The following is a 22,198-nucleotide window of genomic DNA, read 5'->3' as shown; positions in this document are numbered from 1 at the left end:
AGAACCAAGAGAGACTATGTAAAGGTGCAAATTTCCAATGATGAATGTCATTATATTGTATACCTAAAATGTACCAATGATTAGAATGAATAATCGATAATGCAAAATAGGAAGAAAAGGTCCAAAGGGGTAGGGGTAGTGGGAGGGGCAGGGGGAAGGACAGAAGGGAAAGGATAGATGCTGAGAAATGGAAAAAATGTAAATAAAGTCTTTGTAAATAGGGAAGGGTGGAGGGCATGAAGGGAGGGCTAGGAATGGGGAAAAATAAGAACCAAGATGCATTATGTAAAGGTACAATTCCCAATGAGAAATGTAATTGTGTTGTATACCTACAATGTACCAATAAAAGAATTTAACAAAAAAAAAAAAAAAGAAAAGAAATTCAAATCAACTCAGGAAGAGTTAGTCAGGCTTTCTTTCCTACAGCAGTGGCCTGACAAGGCACCTGGTGTCAGCTTTCTTTCCTACAGCAGTGGCCTGACAAGGCACCTGGTGTCAGCGTAGAGTCAAAGGCAGGCCCTCTTATTCTGAGCTCAAGAGGCAACTGAGGACCACAAGACCAACTGGAGTAGCATTCAGCACTGGCAGTTCCTTACCTTCTGAGGAATCAGAGGCCCCAGAAAAAGTATAGTAGTTTTATGTCTTACTAGGCTGGAATATTTTATTACACCTCAAATGTCTGCTTTGATATTAAAACATAACTTACTACAAACAGGTTCCTATCATAAAATTCCATTTCTATTAATATAATGGCCACTGGCCAGTTTTTTAATCTCACTGGTAAAAGATGAATATGTATATGGGCTTTTTAATATTCTCCCAGAACTAAGGTCCTTTTAAATAGTCTGAGGACATTCCTGAGGGCATACATCCTCTCCTAGGTATGAAGTATGAGGAGGTGTGTGAGAGAGTATTTATAATTTTGTATATTTGCTACTGTGGGATTCAAAACCATATGAAGCTATTCCATAGGAGTAGCCTACATAGCAGTGTTCATGGACTCATTGTTAGAAAAGGAATTTTATCTTTTCTCCATTTTCTAGAGCTAGATTTTCTATCTTCTTCATCTAGCATTTGGTCTTAAGTCATGCATTACTATTAAAACTATGGCACCATGTAAGGACCTTTAAAAAGTGTTTAATATCCCTGTACGCTCTACCTTTTCAATATTTACCCCAAAATGTATCTGTTGGGCAGACCATACCGTTTAATAATGAAAAACAAAGCACAAAAGTGGTTGAAATATGTCATCTGGGCTGAACCCAAATCCCAAAATAGGCACAGTTTTGTAAATTCTTCAGTAAGATTACTTACACATTTCTGATGCCAGTCTAAGCATTTGGTCAGGAATATCCACATGACAGTGTAATTGGAAAAAGAAATGAATGTTTGCTTTTGGTTTCATTTTATTGCTTCTCAGAAGAAAGCTCCCTATAATAATTTTCTGGTCCAGTTCTCTAGTCCCCAGTGTCAGGGTAGAGTGCAGAGAAAGACAGAGAGGAGGGTGAGAAGGTTGTGCTGAATCCATACCCTGTTCCTCCTGTGTGGGTGGAAGCATCTCTGAACTGAGATGGCTGATTTTCTAATTTCCTTGCTTCAATTACTTAATTTCATTTTACAAAAAAAAGATCAGAACCTGCTGATCCTCTTGAAAGGATAGAATTCTAACCCCTCAAAAGATTTATGCAAAAATGAAAAAAAAAAAGCATGAGCCCCAAAGTTTTAAAATTTTGGAAATGAGACAGGTATTTCTGAGTTACTGCTGCAGGCTCATCCCCGGCACGGCACAGAGGCCTTTGACACAGGAACCACACCTGCATGGAGGGGCCCCTTGCACACCCTTGACCCAGGGGCCTGAGGCTCAACACTAGCAAATTCTTCTGGCAGTGCCAATCTCAATTTTATGCCACTGCCTTTCTGTGAGGTCAGTGCAACCCCTTTCTTGGGGATGTCACTCAGTTTCCTGTTTGGGAATGGGGTGTTCATAAAATCTAACTGCTCTGTGGCAAGGTTTGGGGTAGATTGGGGAGGGAGCTGTCCTGGCATCAGAGTGACTTTAAAGGAACAAGTCTTTAGCATTCGCCATTGTTAGAGACCCCCTGTTGTCCTTCATATACCTATACCCCTCTTAGAGTCATAGGCAAATGTACAGTACTCTGCGAGACAGAAATCAGAGTCCCTTATGCCTTTCTCCATCTGGTAATACCTCACCACTTTAGACTGGGCTAAAATGTTATCACCAAGAATCAAAGTCTACCCATAAAACACACCAAGGGCCCTGCTCAATTTTTTCTATTCTATTCTTCGAAACCTTCTACTGCTATGGTATATGTTGAGCATTCCTAATCTAAAAATCTGAAATCCAAAATGCTTCGAAGTCTGAAACTTTTTGGAGTGCTGACATGACACCAGAAGCAGAAAATTCTACACCTGAATTCATGTGACAGGCTGCAATCAAAATGTAGGCACACTGAAAACATTGTATAAATTACCCTTAGGCAAATGTGTATTAGGTGTGTATAAAACATAAATGAATAGTGTGTTTTGACTTGGGTCCTATCCCCAGGATATCTCATTATGCACATGCAAATATTCCCATCTAAAAAATTCCAAAATCTGAAACACTTCCAGCACCAGTCATATCAGATAAGGTACACTTCATTTGTAACTCCATCAAATTATAATGTTATCCTTTCATTCCCAAATCTGGGGACTTCTCTGTCCATTTCATTATGGTTTCAGCATAAGGCTCATCTCTGCTTGTCATGGAAAGTACTATGAAGATAACATGTATAATTATGCTATAAGATGGGAAGTTTGATGTAAAGAATGTGTTATTAGAGAACATTCTTGCTTTGGGCCTCAGTCCTGCCATGACCTAAGTCAAAGAAGCTCGAAAATTAGGACGATCATATTATTACTCACAAGGCTAATATGAAGATTAACATGATTCATCAATGTGTAAAAATATACTGTATCCATGCATAAATATATAAATTAGATTTTTTTCTCATTTTATTATCTTCAAAAATGTCACATACTGTGTCACTGTGTGGCATGCAATACCCCACTATCTCCAGGGTCAGTACCTACTGTTATTTTCCAGATGAGAAGGCAGAGATGCAGAGTGTGGTTAACTTATGTCAAGTCATACCCATGACAGCAATGAAGCTTAGAACTGAACTCAAGATGCACACACACTCTTAGACACTAAGCTAATGTTTCCTGTCACAGTGTTTGCAAAGACTCAGCACAACAGAGAATTTGTCCCAGGCTTTCTTTTCTCTAGTCTATAACAATTTACCCCCTGACTTGGAAAGCAGGCTCTATTTGATCCTGCCTTGCCTAATACTCAGTGCTCCTGCACAGCTACTCAGGACACCTGCTTCCTGGGGCCATGCCTGGCAGGGGAGTATCAAAAAGCTGTCTGCTTATTGTCTCCTACATCAAGGAGAAGGAAAATCATTCAGTTCACAAGCTTTGGAATAGAAATCTGATACCCTGAGTTCAAATCCTAGCTCAGCTCTTGAGTACTACATCCATGGAAAGTTAGTTTAGCTTCTTGGAGCTTTCATTTATTTAAAAATTATTTTCATTTCTAAAGGCACCTTCTTCCAAAGGTTACTGTGGCAGTTAACCCAAGTGGATGGGAGAGTATGAGCACACTGCAAATGATCCTGAAATGACTTCATATTTTCTCAAGAATGCAGAGCCCTATTTCAGCAAACCACTGAATGTAACTAATGTACAAAAAGCCAACAGAGTTACCTTCCTAAGCACTGAAACTGTGTCACTCAGCTTTCTGTTGCTCGACAAGATATTGGAGATATCAACTTATAAGGGGGAGGGTTGATTCTGGGTTATGGTTTTAGAAGTTTCAGTCCATGGTCACTTGGCATTGTTGCTGATGGGCCTGTGATAGCACAGTACATCATGGTTGGAGGGTGTGGTAGCCAAGGAACAGATGAAAGAGTGACAGAAAAAAGAAAGGACCAGGTTCCCTATATCCCCTTCAGAACCAAACCCCAAATCCCTTTTCCCTTCCCTTCCCTCCATGAGGCCCCACCTGTTCTTCTTCCTCTCAATAATGCCACAGGTTGGCAACCAAGCCATTGACATATGGGTCTTTGGGGGCCATTTAAGATCCACATCATAGCACTAACAAAGGTCCAGGCTATGGGAAGAAGTTGGAGAAGACTCATGAGCATAGTTGTTCAAACATGAAACTGTGGACAGAGCAGGGATGTAGAGGGAAAGTGACAGTGTCTTCTCCAGGGAAGGCAGAGTTTCCTTCTGTATGCTCTTTAGGAATGTGAGTAGGACCTCCCAAGACAGGCAGGGTATATTTGATTCAGAAAAAAATGCAAGCTCACAGAAAACTTCTCAAAATATTAAAGCATGGTCATCCAAGATTGCTGGAGTATGGCAGATTGTATTGTGTCTTAATTCATTCCATACAGCCCTGTCCTAGAGAATTGATTACAGAATCTGGATTCATTACATCAGTTATAAAATAGGCCACCATCCTGCTAACTGGGAGGTGTAACTCAGAAGGGGGAAATAGAGAATATAGTCAAGAGGAGGATGGAGGAGACTTTAAATATGGCATATCTTGCTTGAGAGACTGTGTGGTACTCTGTGTGTGGCACTCTGTGTGTGGCTGTGATGGAGGCTCAGCACATCCATTTCTCAGACCTAGAACATAAAAGGGAGGGAACAGGGCTGGCACTGGAGGTGTAGATGCAAGGAGCAGAGCAGTACACTGCAGCTCTATGGACAGTGGGGCTGTTTAGCATATAGATGGCATAAAATAAAAGCAGGGTTTCGAGTAATATTACAAAGAAAACATGGCACCATGGTCTTCTTCTCATTAATCACAAGAATAAGAGCAAAAGAATACAGATCCAAGGATCTTCTTGTCACAGATAAAAAAAATTATCCCAGCATGGAAGAAAGTGCAGAGAAGCATTTGCCATTTTTAGTGTTTTTGTAAATAGTTTGGTGGCACTTGAAAGGGAATGAGGGTCTCCAAGAATGCTAAATGTCCTGTAGCCCACAGACTCATTTCCTTAGGAGACAGGAACATTGGGGAAGGTTTCAGCAATGTGGAAGGGAATGTGTACTTTCTACAATTTTATCTTTATCACAGTTTAGTAGGTAGGGAAATGCACATCTCACACATCTAAAGTCTTAGATAAACTGTTTTTGTTTCTATCCACTTCCTAGATAGCAGTAATGAACTCATACCCTAGATACAGATGGATAAATAGAACTGGTTACCATGGAACTCACAAAGCTATACTGGCCCAGGGAGTAACCCCATTAGGCCAATGTGTCTTTCGTGGACTTTGGGCTCTGGCAGGTACATAAATATTTTCTCCCTCTCATCTTAAATGTGCAGGATGTCTCAAGTGATCATTCCTTTCTGAGACTTCTTGAGCCATTTCATTTAAGTCCTTGTATGCTTGATGCCTGTTGCCACATTCTAGCCCTGACCTTTAAAGAAGAGCTAGCTTCTAGTAAGAGACAAGGATTGATCTAGGTTGTAAATTAGATATCTTTGAAATATGTGAACTAGCCCTAGGTTGGTTCTCATGTAATAAGGAAGACACTGGGGAAGGTTTTGAGCTGAATACAGGCTGAGCACATTGACTGCAATGAAGAGAGGGGATACAAAGAGACCAGCTGGACCTTGGGTTATACAGTCAGTCTTCTGTGGCCCCAGATTCCACGTCTGCTGACTTGATAAACCTCAGATAAAAAATGTCTGAAAAGAACTGCATGTATACAAACATGTATGGACTTTTTTATCATTATTCTCCAAGCAGAGTAACAATCACATAGCATTTACATTGTATTAGATATTATAAGTAATGTAGAGATAATTTAAAGTATGCAGGAGCATACGTGTAAGTTATTTGTAAAATCTATGTCATTTTATATAAGGGAACTAAACATATATGGATATTGGTATCCTTGGGAGGCCCTCAACAAATCCCCTGTGGATGCAGAGGGATTACTGCGCTGGAATTTTTGCTGGGTGATGTGTTTAAACCACATGTGTAATTGGCCATGACCTCAATTTCAAACAGCTATGGTTTCAAAAGTAAATCAGGGATGAAAAAAGCAGTGACTTTCACCTGAAGAACTCCCAAATTTAGGTCTACTTAGCTTACTTACCTACGATTTCTAAACACATTCTTCGAAACTTCCTGAGTTTCAGATTCCCCCACTTGCCAGGTGGAGGTAGCTACACATCAGCACCTTTTCAGGCACACAGAAAAAGCAGCTTAGCTCTACAGGATGGTGGAAAGGACACAGGCAGCCAACACAACACAGCTACACAGACATCCTTTAAGAACCTCATCAACAACCCTTGGGCAGAACCACTTCTTCCATTCTTCTCAGGCTCTATAGAGCAGAAAGCTAGAACCACTGGGTATGCACAAATCCTTTTAGAGAAAGAGCTATCAAAATCTGTTTAAACCATCTGTTTCTTTGGCTGCTTTTCTTTCCAGTGTTTTTCTTTAATGTATTTTTTTGCTAACAACAACAAAAAATTATTTTAAAATAACCACGATGTTATGACTGAAAATGCCAGAGGTATATATCCAGTTTATGAGATAAATTGCCTTCTAAAGAGGAGTTAGGTTTATCATGTGTGGAGGAAGGCAACATTTCTACAAATATTATAGTTGTGCTAAGAAAATAACCAACTACTTTCATTAAGATACAAGATTTGTATTTGTTCATGTAATTGAATTTAATGCTGCTGAAATTTGTCAGACTTGAAAGCTATTGAAGTTTAGACCACATTTTTTTTACATGGAGGAAAATTGCTTAAGAAATTGTCTCTTATCTTGTAGAGAGCAGGTCTTTTGCTGACCTTAAACAGTCATGAGTCAACCACTGCATCAATTTACATAATACCCAGCACTGAAGAACACCTTTAGGGATAATTTTATTTATTTTTGTGAGGCAGACTAGGCGAGGCAGGCCATGTTTGTGGAAAGGCCCTGCTTATGACCTGTCTATCAACTCTTTTCCATTTGGTGTCTGCTGTTAGGTACCTGTGACAATCAAATGTGAAGCCATGTATATTTTAACTCCCTCCAACAGTGTTGCAGCTGATTTTTTCTTCTATAGACTCACTATATTACAGATAGTAGCGAACTATCTTACCTATTACCCACCATGTCTTATTATCTTAATAACTTCAGCAAAAGTCTGCAAAAGTCCAAATCTATTTAAGATGTCATTAACATGCCTTCCTTCTCTGTTTCTCACCTGGGTTCACCTTGGTTGATGGACATGTAAATCTCCCAAGAATTCTCCTCTGGAATGGCACCATGTGGTATGAGTAAACTCACCCCTAAAACAAAAAAAGCCAAGAGGTTATTCAGATTTTTCCAACTGTTTTGAAGCACCCCACTTGAGCACCTTTTGTCTACAGAGAAGGACCTTATTATGGCAATTTGTGAAATCACAATCTTCTGAAAATTTACAAAGTCCAAGATAATAAGGAGAATGCTGTTTTGTAACAGGTGCATAAAATGGAGCATATTATTCAGCTGCCTGCTTAAATTAGTCCATTTGTTTATTTGTTTGTTTGTTTTGTGGTCCTGAGGATTGAACCCAGGACCTTGTGTATATTAGGCAAGTGCTGTATCACAAAGCTCTACCCCCCAGCCTAGTTGGTTTTTTTTTAGACTTTCATTTTAAATCCTCCTGGTAATTTTTAGTTCTCTTAAAAGACTTGGTATGCTAAAACCAAGTATTATTAAACATGCCTGAAAATATGAGAGTTTACCAACATATCAGCTAATTTGCTACAGAATGTAAGTGTTATTTCCATTACTTGAAAAAAGGTTAATGGATGAAGGATGAGTTAATTCTTTCCTTCAACCTGGTATGAAATTGTCTTACAAATTGTGCATCTGGAAGTAAGCTGTGAGCTGTCCTCAGAGGACTACTACATTTTGTCAGGAAAACAGAAAAGGTAAAGCCATCTGGTGAACATAGGAAACTTCTAGGTTATAGTAAAATGAGTATGGTCTTAGGTTTGCAAATAGAACTTGGAAAGAGTTAAGGCCAAAGGTGAGATAGCCATATTCACTTCAATGTGAAATAAAATCCCAGCCACCTTATTTTAGTAAAATCATATAATGCAGGGAGAGAAGATGCAGAAAGCCACAATTTAATGTCTTTTTTTCTTCTTCAATATTATGAAGAAAATATATCACTCTAGCCAACAGAGATACTGGGGGAGATCTGGGATTCTCTTTAATGTTGCCTCTTGTTTATAAATGGAAATGAAATACAAAAACAGTAAATTATTGACAAAATCACTTGGCATCTTCCTGTATTTTGAATAAGGTACTGCTCACCTCTTCCCCTTTCATTAAAGTTAATTGCACAGAAAGCTTTCAAGTTGCTAATAACAATTTAAATCTAGAGATGACAGGTTTTACTGGTATCTTTCAATATGCCTGTTAACAGCTCTAGAGTCAAAGACTGCAAGACTTATTTTAAGACAAGTTATTTGTGATTTATATTTATGAGTATTATCCAGTAACATTCTACTTATCATCAACATCTTTCACTAGCTCTAAGAATGAGGCACATTTAAATATTGCTCACAGCTTTTCAGCAGGGAGAGTCATCTATATTCTGGACCTTCATGTCCACAGTAGGAGAAATGCAAAGCCACACTTAGGGACCTCCCATCAGGTGCCTCCTTCTATGGGCCATTCTTCCTTAAAGTGGTTGCCCAATGGAGTGGTTTACATTATATCCTCTCCTGCTGTTGGACACAAGCTGTAAAGCATAGTATTTATTGTGTTTGGGTGTCAGCCTGAGTATATGCTTTGTAATTCTGTCTTGTTTTAGTTTGCCATAGCACTCACTTTCTCTCTGCTGCTTCCTTCCAGGTTCTCTAGGCCATTAAGACAAAGAGACACACATCCCTATCCTTCAAATATGAATATAGTAGACCATTATCAATCAGTAATGCCTGCTACCTGAACAACACTAGTGCTTGCCTGGCATAGAATGGGAACCCAGCAAACATGAGTATGTGACTAACTGAACATAGAGGATTCAAAATTTTCAGTAAAAAGGCTAGGCTGAGAGTCTTGCTGTCTTGTGTAAACTGTCATAGCCTAATGCTCTACTTCTAGATCCAAAGAGAAGAAATACATAAGAGGAAATTTGAGAAAGGGAGTTTGCAGAACACATCATATCTCATTCCTTTCAACTCAGCTTGATTCTCTGTGTTAATATGGAAACATTATTTATGATACTCCTAAATTCAGCTTGAGTCTGTAGGATCATTGAAGCTTTAAAATATTTTTCTCTCTCCTTTGATCAGAAGTTTTATTATTATCTTTCAAACATATTTCCCCTCCTCCTACCCAAACATGCAGATTGTATGTGGAGACAAAAGACAGTCAATCATGAAGGGTAGTGGAGGGCTGGCCATGGTGGCAGGTGATATATTATCATGAGAGGTGCTGTAGGATATTTATGCCTGTGGTTTCTTAAAGAAGTATCCATTTTCAATATGTCATTTATCAGTAATCTCTGATTAAACAAAAATATTCTGCCCCAAACTCCACCTGCTACTCTGGCAGCCTTTTATTTGATATGACAACAGAACCACCTGTCTGAGTTTCCTGTTTCATATTTTGCATAATAAATGATTTCTAGAGCACACCATAGGACAACTTGGCATGGATGATATTAAAACAATCTAATTTCTGTGCTTTGCTTTCTTTACACTTCATTTCCCCAGGGCATATTTTGCGTTTATGTCTTGCAAAGTATAGGGACTATGTTTCAAAATCTATACTTACTTTTCCCCTAATTCATTCACAGTAAGCAGCTTCAGTCTTGCCCATTGAACCTTGTCAGGAGCTTTGAAAATACCCCATTCACAGAGGAACTGTGCAGGAGGTACTGATAACGCTATCAGAATTTCAGTTTTCAATGGGATTACTTCTCAAGTCACAGAAGGAAAAGAGAGAAAAATCTCAGTTTCAGCACGATTTCAACTCCTCACTTTCTCTGGTGAACATGAAACACAGGCAAGGAATGGACTGGTCTTGGCATTTCTGCATGTTTACAAAAGTGCACACACACAAATGCGTCTAACAAGTGAGGATGAGAAGAGAGAAGGACACTGGCCAAACCATTTAACCAGCAGACAATGAGAGTCTCATACAAGCCAAGCCTGAGCAAGAAAGAGAAGATAAAAACCCAGGCACAGTGACTCAGTGTGTGACTTCATATGAGTTTGAGATGTATATCTTATTCTTTGAGAGGGCAAGGGTTGCGTTTTTTACTTTTATTACTACTTTTCTACCAGGACCCACACTTATTTATGAATTCTTATAGAAACTGTATTTGGTAAATATCGCTGACTGATTCATTTGCATTGAGTCTCCTATCTGCCAATTATCAAAAATCCAGAACTAAAATCCAGAAGACAGCCAATTATCAACAGGAAGAATTACATCACACATGGACAACTCATATATATTTTAAGCAAGATCCCTATCATGTCCTAAAACACTGATCAAAGAAGATTTGAAAAGCTGAAGGCCTATACAAACATAATCATTATTGAGGCCACATTAGAGGACTATTTTTAAAAATCAAAATTCATTCTGAAATGATATTTTAAATGAAGCAATTAATCTGGGAGAGAATATTCATCAATTTAAGACAAAGTTCAACTTCAAGTCACTAAACTACTAGTGGAGGGATCAGTTGGTTGAAATAGTAGCCTCAGACTAGTCCTATTACAGGTTCCATTTTATGAGATAAAATGTTGGTTAACTCTCCCTTCTAGAGAAACATACAGGGCTAACCTGTTATTTACATTGCTCATAGATACGGTGGATCTTGTCCCCTTCAGGAGTGAATGCAACACCATCTGATTTGCATATTACCTGCTTTGCACTGGTTAGAATTCAGAGGACTTCTGCCACTCACTTAAGTCTGAGGAAGCAACTCAAGGAGATTAATCTATAGATACCATGGCATTTAAAAGTGATCTGAGCTGGACACTTCAAAGTATCCTGTTAAAACACCAAGAAAATCTTCTTCCAACACAAAAGAGGAAAAAATGCTTCAGAGTTAATGGCACTTATGTCATAGCCCTGGAATGAAGTTTTAATTCCATAAAGCAACTCCACGATGATTCCTCATCATTGCTCTTTAGAAAGTAGCATTTCTAACAAGGTCCACAGACTGCAAGAGGTTAGTTATTGATGAAATTTGAGTGTTATTTCACTGGATGATCAGCCTAGGATGTAAACCATGCTTATATATCAGTGCTTGTGTATCAACTTAATGCTTGTCAGTCAGAATGTTTTTGGTGCTTCCTGATCACATTCTAGGTAATATATTTTAAGGGGCTTAAACCCTGGGGATTCCCCAGACCTTCTGAGTGACTACGGGCATCGGCCCTTGCAGGGCTCATTCTGTTCTGAGATGAAGGCTATAAGATCTGATCTCAGGGTTGGTTCTGGTTTGCAGTGCACATGAAGTAGACTGTTGGAATCATGATACTTGCTGCTCTGACAAGGGAATGGTAAACATAAAATGAACCTGACAGGCTGTAATCATGTAAATGAAAGGTATTTAAACAAGTGCTAGAGAATACATAGATATACATTTACCACCTACCTGTATTTGGCATGACTAAGCGTCCCCCTAAGTGGCCAAAGACACCAGTTGTCCTCAGTTCTGTCCTCGTGGCCAGTGATGAGAGGTTTTGGATAAAGGGTGTTTTGTTTCTGGGATGCACTGTACTAAAGGCACAGTTGTTTCCATGGGGAAAGGTCCCCAAGCGATTCTTGCCAGGATACTCAGCTCTCTCAGACACTCCCAGGGAAACCATGAAGGAGCTCTGGACTTTGACTTTGATGTCTGACAGAGGGTTGAAGAGTGAGGACTCTGTCATGAGCTCCTTGTCCAGTGGGTCCTGTAGACAGATGGGACCACTGTATGTCCGGCTCACTGTAAGGTCTGGCTGCATGGCAGGATTCAGGAGCAGGGAGTTACCTGGTAAAAGAAAATTGATCTGTCACTGAGACACTAAAAGACACCTCTGGTACCCTTTTAGGAGTGCTTTTGCTAGCTGCAAAACCACCTGCGTGATTGCAAGCTTCTCAGATCAGAGCTGGGCCACCAGTTCCAGCAGAGTACCCTGAGCAAGTGTACCAGCTGTGAAGGGCTGGCCATTCGTGACCAGGCCTTGGAATCAGGAGGCCCCTCCCCATTCATTTTTCTAAATGCCATGGGTGAAATATTCCCTTTCTGAAGTCTTTATGTTTTCTTTTCAAAGTAAATATTTCTGGCACTCAGTCAGGTAACTAACTCAGGTACTGTTGTTTATGTGATTATTTTAACTGGCAAAGAAAAGTTAACAAAAAATTGTTTTGCAATCTAGTTTGGAGCAAAAATAACATCTGTTCATTTTAAATGGCAAGTGATGACACAGCATGGTGACTAGGTAGTGCTGTTTATAACAAAGCTCTGTTGGTTCCAGAACATTTCTTGTGGAATTTGGGACATTTTCTGAAGCCAGGGAAGGAAATGATGTACTCTCAGAATGAATGGGTCAAGGAACCTCATGAATCGCTCCATGTCTGAGTAGCTGATTTGCTTGAATGTCACATATGTCACTCTGCGAGGGAAGAAAGTGCCACATTGGGACAGAGAGTGACTCAGAGTCTGCATGGGGAGCAGCTCAAAACAAATGAAAAAAATAATCTATACAAAAATATAAGAAATTGGACTTTTGCATCCATTGGGGCTTAATGATGTTTTTCCCAGCCAAATATTAAAAAGAAATGCTGTGATATTTTCTTGTGATGAAGTAATCTCATTTATTAGTAAATAACAAAATAACCCTCAGTCCGAAACCTCCCGCCGATATCAGTCCGTCAATGTGACATCTCAAATTGAAACCCAAACCATATTAAACAATTTTCCTTGGGGCCTGACAAAAATGCTTAAAGTATGATTTTTTGAAAAAATGTTGCAATTCTAGGCCATATTTTAATAGTCTCTATTGTGTTTCGATTTTCATAATTTGTAATGATGCCAGCAGGAAATCTGTAACCCTGCCTTTTTCCACATCTTGTTTGGATGCTCTGCGGATCCAGAGTCACAGGAAAGATGCACAAATGATGTGAAATAACACTGGAGATCTGAAGGCTCTTTGATGATGCCTGATATTTTTTCATGCCTGGGGCTGGTGGGCCAAGACACAGGCACCAAAGAGGCTCTGTGCTTTTTTTTAAAAAAAAACAACCACATGGACTTCTACAGGTTGTGATCTTGCTCTACTTCATGGTCTTCCCAGAAAAGAAATGGGACCAGAGAGCTATCTCACAACTGAAAAGAAGTTTCCATGAAGACTTCAAAATTTTATCCCTAAGCCTCTTGGCTATTTGATCTCAAGCTCTAACCTTCAGAGGCCTTATTTTTGTCTACTCTTAAAAGGCCCTCCTAGCTTATATGAAGCAAAGAAGCAAAAAATATTTCCTATATTTAGACAGCAAAGCCATGGAAAATGCCTAAGTGAAAAAGGATGGGCATTTGATAGAGTCTACAGTTCAAGAGTACTGGTTGCTATTCTTCTTCTGCTACAGAAGTCTGGTCAGAGCCAATCACCCACCCCGGGTCTCTCAGATCTACTCTTTGGAAACCTATTTTAAAGTCCATGCTCTACTCTAAGTATGACATTCATTCATATTCTGTGTCTGTCTGTCTGTCTCTCTCTCTCTCTCTCTCTCTCTCTCTGTATCTCTCTCCCTTTCTCTGTCTCTGTCTCTATTGCTGAGATGGAACCCAGGCCCTCATGCATACTAGGCAAGTACTTTACTGCTAACCTACACCCCAGCCCATGATGTTCTGTTTAACAGACTTCCTGTTCCACTTCTTGGGGCCCTGGATATATTTCTCAAGAAGAAGACATAGCTCTAAGGCCTTGGAGGTCAAAGACATCCACCATTGCTGTGAAATACATCACCACAACAAATACAGGGAGAGTAGTGGTTACCAAAGGATTTTCTCTTCTTTCTCTAGTTCTGTGAGATTCTTGGCCAAAAATAAATGAAATGGTCAGGTAATTTGACAAGGTAACATATTGTCTTTGAGATCACAGTGCATATGAGCTCTTAGATGTATCTCCCTAAGGAGATGCATTTAAGCTTATGCAAGCTAGCATTCCCTAAAGATGTTCACACCCTTCACTTGCTGCTTTGTGCTCCATGCAGCATGCTGGCATCCTATTCTGAGGTGAAAAGAAATTACCACCTTCTAGAACTACATTCACTACATTTATGACCACTTCCCATATGCCAAGGGTTTATCCACATTATTCTAATTTCATCCTCCTAAGAACACTGAGGTGGATGTTAAGTGGATACTTATTTTATAGCTGTAGAAACTGTGACTCCAGGATAATTGATTACATAGGTTGTGTAGAACTTTTAGACTCTGACTTTACAGCCTGTGAACTTATACACAACACTGTCTCTCACACTACTTAATGTAGTTCCTCTGTTTCCAAGTGTTTGTGGTCTCAGACGCTAACATCCTGTTTTTTGATGGAAATATATTTTTAGTTTTCTATGTAGTATAAAAAATGGTTCTTCACAGGATTTATAACAAATTAAATCTTATATGTTCAACCATATACCTGAATCCAGAACATGCACCTCTGTTGGAGGCTGAACACTGAGGTCCCCAGGGATAAATGGCGAGAAGAGAAATGCTTGTCCCTTCCCAACTCTCAGTTCTGCTTTACTTTTTTCTAGGAGATTTGGATTTCTACTTTAGTGGCCTGTCTATTCAGTTAGTGCTAAGCACTGAGACTTCTCTACCTGTGCCTTAGGCATGATTTACTGACAATAAATAGAAACAGAGGGACAGTATGGATAGTGAAGATCGAGGTCACAAACATCATCTGAAGAGTGATGGTTTCAGATTTTCTGAAATGAAAGTCATGAATAGCCCATCCCCACCTTGAAATCAGGAAAAGATTTGGTTCATCTAAGAGAATTAAGCGATCTCTGTTTTGAAAATGAGTACTGCTATAGTTTGACATGATAGATACTCTTTCCTTCGCTACGTAAGATTGCTTGGACTTGGTGACAGCCAAGAGTCATTTACACTGCAGTTTCATTTTTTCCCCTGGCTAACTGGCCCTTTATATATCTTCTAAAGTCTTCTTACTTATTCAAAATAGAAGAAACTGAAATCTAGTGTAATAAATACACCTGGGAGGCTGTGGTCTGGGACTTTGCCCTCAGCCTTGGAGATTCAATATTTTAGTTAACTAAATTAAATATGTATCTTCAAATCAGCCTTCTTACAAGAGAAGGTTGGATAATTTGAGATAAAGTAATTCATTAGGCTCACTATGTATCAAAGGTGAAATTGGCCCATTTAAAATGATAATAATGGCCGCCTGAGATTCACTTGACCTTGTGGTAGCCAAGGATGTCAGCAGACTGCCTGTTCATGCTTGGGGCTGATGTGTATGAACAATTTGGTAGCGGCTCCCAGTGCCAAGAGCTACCTTCACACAGGCCCCCAAGAACTCTGGGTTCCATGTGCAAATGTAGTCGCTGGTCCTGAGGACCAGGTGTTGGGGGACCTACGCCGCTGACCTTGACGGACTGTTTTGAAGTTGAAGGTCTGGAAGCCACCTGTCAATGCAGAAGAGTCAATGACGTCCACGCCGTAGTCACTGTGGCTCCGTCTGTAAAGGGTGACTCCAATGACCAAGACTGCAACGGCGACGACCGCGGCACCCAGGCCTGAATATAGAGCGATGTCGCTGGCATTCTCGATGCCTGGAAGACACAAGAGAATCCCTAAATGGCCAACATGGGCATGGTGCCACAGAGCCACCCTGGGATACAAAATGAAATGCTATTTGACTTGTGGAGCTATTGCTCATAGAAAATGACATATGTAGCTAGCCATGAGTTGTACTTTCATTCACACAATAATCCTGTTTCTCAAATGCCTTGTATAAATCAAAATGATGCTAGTCAAATATCTTAACTGCATTAAGGTAGCTTACCATGTAATAGACTCTTGGAGAGAATCAATTTTGCAAAGAATACTTTTCTAGTTCAAGACAGACAACTCCTTAACATACATATTTTAAGAAGTCATGTTTACCTTCAAAGTGTATTTTATACTTTATTGAAAGAGGACAGATCCACACAAATGACAAATAAAGTGGGACTGCTCTGCTGTTTGATGACCCGGGGCACATGCATTCACAGACAGTGGTGTAGAACAAGAAGTTAACCCATGGTCTATGAGTCTGGAGAAGACCAGAGCTCACAAATAGGAATTTTAGCTTTGACATAAGTCATTCAGATTCATAGAACATTGACAACCTCAGTTCATGGGACATACAATCATTTTCATAGAGTGTTTACTGTGGGAAATGAAGGTCTTGGTCTCAGGGGCTCTTATGTCCATGGGAATTACTTTCTGGCCCCACTTAAGATACTAGACTCCAACACTCCACTGTGGGGAAGACTGGTCTCTCAGAGGGCACATGCTGTTTCTCCCATACCTCTCCTACTCCATCCTATTGAATGCATGGGCAAAGCAAAAATAAAAGCGTTAGTTTGAATTTAGAATGTAGGTGTCTCACCACCCCCAGGATGTGCTACAGCTGCTTTTCCACTCTTTTCCAGATGTGCACTGGGTGTGCTTTATCCCTGTAGCCAATTCATAATGGCTATTTCAATTTAGCCTAGGGGATTTATCTGAGACAACGTAATCCTAGAAGAGGTGTAAAAGTGAAAGTGTGTGGAAACGGAAAGTGGCAAGAGCTAACTACATAATTAATCTTCCTACAGATTATGTGCTAAGTACACTTAATGGGTCCAAAAGTAATTACGATGTCATCCTGTGTTGGGCCAAGAGAACTAAATAAACCTATCATATATTTACCTTGTAATTGCATGGCACTTAAACTATGCATTCACTGCACCCTAATATGGTACTTATGTTACCAAATGAGTAATACTAACCACACAAGTAAAGAGAATTTATTTTCAACAAAGTTAGTGGACTGTAAAATAAGGTGCTACCAAATTAAAGTGTGAACAAGGAAATCAAGCAGAACCAGTTCAGAATAGGGCAGTAAACACATACAAATAAAGAGCAAGAGAAAGCGCAATCACCCAAAGAAGAGTTTCTGAAAGGTCAGAGGTTTATTAGATGCTCAACAACTGCAACAGCATGGTAAGTCTCATGCAGTCCTTGGTTCCAACTTCATGAACATCTAAATAGGGGAGGAATGGGGATGGAGGGCTAATCCTTTAACCACCATGGGCATGCTGACTAACATCCAACTCAGAATCCCCATATCTGTCCATGTCATCTGGAGGGAGGAGAAGGCCGGTCATCAATCTACACATATTCCCACCCTCCCTCTACTCGGTGGAGTTCGTGGGAGAGAATAATTATACCTAGGACAAAGAGAGGGCACAGAACATAGCAGATGCATCATGCCAGGGCATCAGGCAGTGAGGGTACTTTGAATTTGGACCGATTACCTTCCTCCCTTCCCTCCAGTTCCTTGAGCACTGCTGACTGATGATGCTACCATCCTAAAAGGTGTATCTAGGGAGAAATACCTGCTCAGGAAATGACCACAAACAGAGGAACAGCCTGTGGTGTACTGAGTGCAGCTGTTCTGCTGCTGAGTTGGCAAGGCAGAGACAAAGACACCCTTAGCTTCCCAGGTACTAAACCCTGAAGGACCCAAGCCAACAGGATGACCAGGGCAAAAAGCCTGAGCAGAAAGTGGGGATCACTGTGCAGAAACCTAATGAGACAAAACAGAAGAGGAGGCACATGATGTCACTGTTTCCCTGAATCCCACTTTACCCTTCGTGTGCCCACTACTCAGGTAATCAGAATTCTCTCTCTCCAGATACAAATTCTGTTTTTAGCAAAGAATCCTGCATATGATTTCAGACCAAGTTATAATGTTTGATATGGCTCAGTGTTTTCCCCTCCTAGGAAAACTTGTAGAATCCATTTGACTTAAGTCAAGAGAATAAAATACAAATTATAAAATTTAAGAATAAGTAGAGGGACTTTGGGGTTAGGGTAGGGAAAGAAGGGAGCAAGACCTGCATGGGGCACTGGCCGCCCATGAGGCTCACTCTGACCCTGGTAGAGCTAGGAGCCAGGGAGAGATTCCTATAGAAACAAAAGCAAAGTGGTATTGACTTTATAAGAATACTTTGTCTTGGGGATTCCAAACTTCAAAATATAATAATTTCATTAATTCAACAAACACTTTTGAGGACCACCCATGTAAAAGAAATGAGAATGTGTGGAAGAAGTCACCAAGGCCCATATTTCCCATCATTTCTCCTCTAAAAGACAAGTGCTGACACCCCGGTATTCTGGGAGCAGCTGCAGAGCTACACACAAGTACTCACATTTTATATCTCAAGAGATTTAATCAGACATCCTTACCCACAGAGCAAATTCTTCTAAAGCTGAATCACTGTGCTTCTTTCTTCTTTTTTCTTTCTTCTTTCTTCTCTTCTCTGTCTACCTGCTTATACTTCATCTCATTCTTTTTTCTTTGTTTTCCCCCTATCTTGTTGTTTTCTAAGCTTTCTAAGAGCACAGAGTTGGCTTTCCCTGTGAGAATTTCCATGAATTCACAAAAGTTATAGAAATTCTCTTCAATGCCATCAGAACTTGCTCCAGAAGGCCCTGAAGTATAGTTCCATGTTTTCTATGCTGGCATCATGGGAGAAGGGAAGAAGCTGTGTGTATGTGCATTAATTATCACAGGTGCTCTGGGATGGTATCTGCAGAATCATCACATGCATATCTGTGTGTGTGCAAGCACATACTCGGCTCATATCAGGGTACTGGACAGGCTGAGGAAAACCACTGCCATTCACTCCCAAGAGAATTACCCCAGTCACATGATTGCCAGGCTCAGTCACGCCCCAGGAGTGATCGCTCCTGTCACATCCTTTCCTGAGCTTCTGATTTCAGCCCATGGTGGCACTCTCACTCCAAATTCAAGGGTGACCAATTTACCAGCCAGGTGGATGCCTGACTACAAAGGCCCTGGGCAGTGGTCGGTGTGACCCACCTTCTGCACTCTGCCCAGTCTGTGCCTGTCTGCCTGTCAGTCAGGAGCCAGCCCACCGTCCTTCTCCCTCAAGGTGACTCTGCCAGGGCCAGTCCAGCCAATGCCACCAATCTGTGGGATTCCCAACTCTTGTATACATTGCTTAGCATTCTGACATCTTATTTTGGATCACACTTTTTATTATTAATTGCTAGAATGACAGAAAGTTGGTTTGTTCTAAGTGCTTTCAACTCTTCCTAAGCAGTATTAGCTCTATAATTTCCCACAGAACATTCCAAGTCATTGTATAAAACTGTTTATTGACTGCTTGCCTGATCTCCAACTGTGAGGAGAGAAATATTAAAGAAACTAGTCTTAGCTTTATTTTGAAAGCCCTGCTATAAGAATTGCCTTTTTAGTTCCATTGTACATAAGCTTATCACTATCAGCTCTCCTGACAACACACAGTGTTGCTGGTTTATTTGCTCAAAGTGATTTTGAACAAAAGCACTGACAGAGAGGGCTGTTCTTTTTGTGGGTACATCCTACTTTTCTCTGACTTTGTTTCATAACTAAGGCTTTCTGTGTCAATATGTTACTGATGTCTTTCCTGCTTTCTTCCTGTCTATTTTCCTCTATTCAGGAGTTACAAAATCTTAAGGCAAAGCTTGGAAGGATTACACATGTGGTAGTAAAAAAATAATTGTTGTTATGTGCATTCTACAGGTATAAACAAAACAAAATGAAAAAATAAACCAAAAGAACTGATTGCAAAATCTCTTCTATTACAAATTACTCAGCAACTACTAAGGAATGTGGTTCCTGCTGGGTGGAGTGCAGAACAACTGCAGTAAAAGGCTGTAAAGATTAACAGAGAGTCTGAAACTGGGACCCCCAGGGAGAAAATGTTTATGGGTTCATTTGGCCAGGAAATAGAGTTGTAAAGTGACTTCATGGCTATCCGAATGCATAAAGGGTTGTTTTAACAACAGAATAGACCCACAGTAGGTATTCAATGACCAGTTATTTATCATGAAGCTAGTGACCAACACTTTGCCATCTCTAACAAGGATTGAAAAGGAGGACATGCCCTTTTATTATAGCAGTTGGGACTCAAGTTAGATATTAAAATGATCTTTTCCACAATGAGAGTTGTTAAAAAAAAAAACCCAGCTATATTTCTGAGGGAGATTGTGCAATATCCTTTCAGAAAGTCTCTAAAAACCAGCATAACTTTATACTAGTCTGCAATTATTTTATTTGTTTTGGTCAGAGTTGGTGAGAAGGACAAAATGGCCTTTCCAACCCCCTTTGAATTTCACAGTTCCAGAGATAGATAATAACAAATTTGATGGCTTTATGAATTTATAATCATCTGCAGTCACTTATAATAACTAGTGTCCTCAAAAGACTCAAGAGAAGTGCTGTTTACTTGATTTGCCTTCCTTGTTTTACATGACTCCCAGGTGAAAGACATATTACCGCCTCTTACTAATGGAACTTTAACTCAATTCCCATGTTATGAATTTAAAATATATCAAATTGAAATTTATTTTGCAGAACTCAAATAAGCTATAGAGAATTAACAAAGGAGCATGATGAGTACTTCACAGCATTCTGGTTTATCTCCTATTAGGGGTTGTGGAAGAACTATTGCTCCCATTGCAGAAAAAAATACAAACAAACTTGAATTGGTATATGTAAGAGGCATAGGATTGCTAGGGATTCTGCATGATAAATACTCATAAAGAGTAGCCTGTAAGAGGCAAATCAGTGGAAGACTGGAGAGTCAGGTACTGAGTTGTAGGCCAAGCAGTGTCTTTCCAGCAGGTACCCTCTGCCCAGATAGGGCTGTTGATAAAAAGAAACCTACCCAAATATTTCCTTGCATGCTGAAATATGATATAAGAGAAGCTATTGTTAGAGTTTGTTCCTATTTACTATCATCAAGAAGCAATATATTTTTCTCTTAATTCAACAGAAAATAGCCATGGTCAACCATAGTATAGTAAGCAATTATTAGTTGTATTTGCAATCCTTAGAATCTTATAACCCCTTAATGAATCAACATCTCTGTCTTTTTAATTTTTCATCTTTGAAAATCTCACAATTGCTATTGTAGATGCTGCTTTATTATTGTAATTAATGACAACAGCAATCAAGTCTTAAATATATACCAAGCATTGTTTCATTAACCTGGTATCATTCTAGTATTTTATACTTACTGCCCCCTTTACTTTTTCCAACAACTTTATACAAATGTCCTTATTGAGATGTGTAATGGGAAGCAAGAACATTACTTGTCTTGCCCAGAGCCTTATGAGTGTCAGGTGTCAGAGCCAGGAATCCATCCAAAGAAGTCTGGTGCCAGAATAGTGCTTGTGGTCACCACCTCTTTGGCTGTTAACAGGTCTGCCTCATCAGGCTGCCGGATGACCTCTCTGTAGAAAAAGTGACTCAGGAATGAGTACTAACTTTGCCCTTGGTTTTGTGCACCTGCAATGTCAGCTTCAGTTTATGGAAATGACAGATGTTTAGTATGTTAGTGACTTTCCCCAGGCTTCACCCTTAGAAAACTTAAGTCAGGATCTGAACACGCATTCACCTCAGCCCCAAACTGCTTCACCATCTCACTGTGTCCCCTCCTCACCTCTCTGGACTGTGCACACCTGCACTCAAGTCAGCCCACCCTGCTGGAGGAAGTCAGGGACTACTATCCTTGCTGATATCACCAAGTTCCTGAAACTGGGCCTTCTCTGCTTCTCATTGGTTATGTTATTCACATCCTATGACCAAATACCATTTTTCATCACAACAAGTTCTCTACATTCCCCATTGGGAAGATGGAGGACATCCTATGGCAGCTCACTCCCTTACACCTCCAAATTCCTCTGTTCCTTCATCTGTTTTCTTTTCCTTTTCTCTGAGCTGCCCCTCTTCAGTGTCATTCACCCTCTCATCCAGCCCCTTGCTGCCTTGGCAGGCCCATGGCCTTATCTGTTATTGTCCTTTGGACCTGCATTTTCAAAAATTTCCTCCACA

The 22,198-nt window shown here is 40.0% G+C and overlaps 1 protein-coding gene across 11 annotated transcripts in view; it reads right to left on the bottom strand.

The window, feature by feature from the left end:
- The window catches only part of Unc5d (unc-5 netrin receptor D), a 546,216-nt gene that overhangs the window by 62,516 nt on the left and 461,502 nt on the right, over positions 1-22,198 (bottom strand). For 4 of the 11 annotated variants that reach the window (XM_004855394.4, XM_087217280.1, XM_004855396.4 and 1 more), the window contains 3 exons: positions 15,729-15,875; positions 11,692-12,069; positions 7,288-7,372 (listed from right to left, as the gene is read on the bottom strand). In XM_004855394.4, the coding sequence (XP_004855451.2) occupies positions 7,288-7,372; positions 11,692-12,069; positions 15,729-15,875 (610 nt within the window). Of the gene's footprint in view, positions 1-7,287; positions 7,373-11,691; positions 12,070-15,689; positions 15,876-16,615; positions 16,631-22,198 lie in introns of all 11 variants that reach the window. The other 7 variants (XM_013076085.3, XM_013076086.3, XM_004855392.4 and 4 more) reach the window with 3 other exon arrangements.

This window comes from Heterocephalus glaber, unplaced genomic scaffold (assembly GCF_053883595.1).
Source record: "Heterocephalus glaber isolate CG9 unplaced genomic scaffold, H.glaber_assembly_v1.0 deba00001461, whole genome shotgun sequence".
NCBI lineage: Eukaryota > Metazoa > Chordata > Mammalia > Rodentia > Bathyergidae > Heterocephalus > Heterocephalus glaber.
The sequence above is the reverse complement of the archived record's forward strand: the minus strand, read 5'-3'. Positions and strand labels throughout refer to the sequence as shown.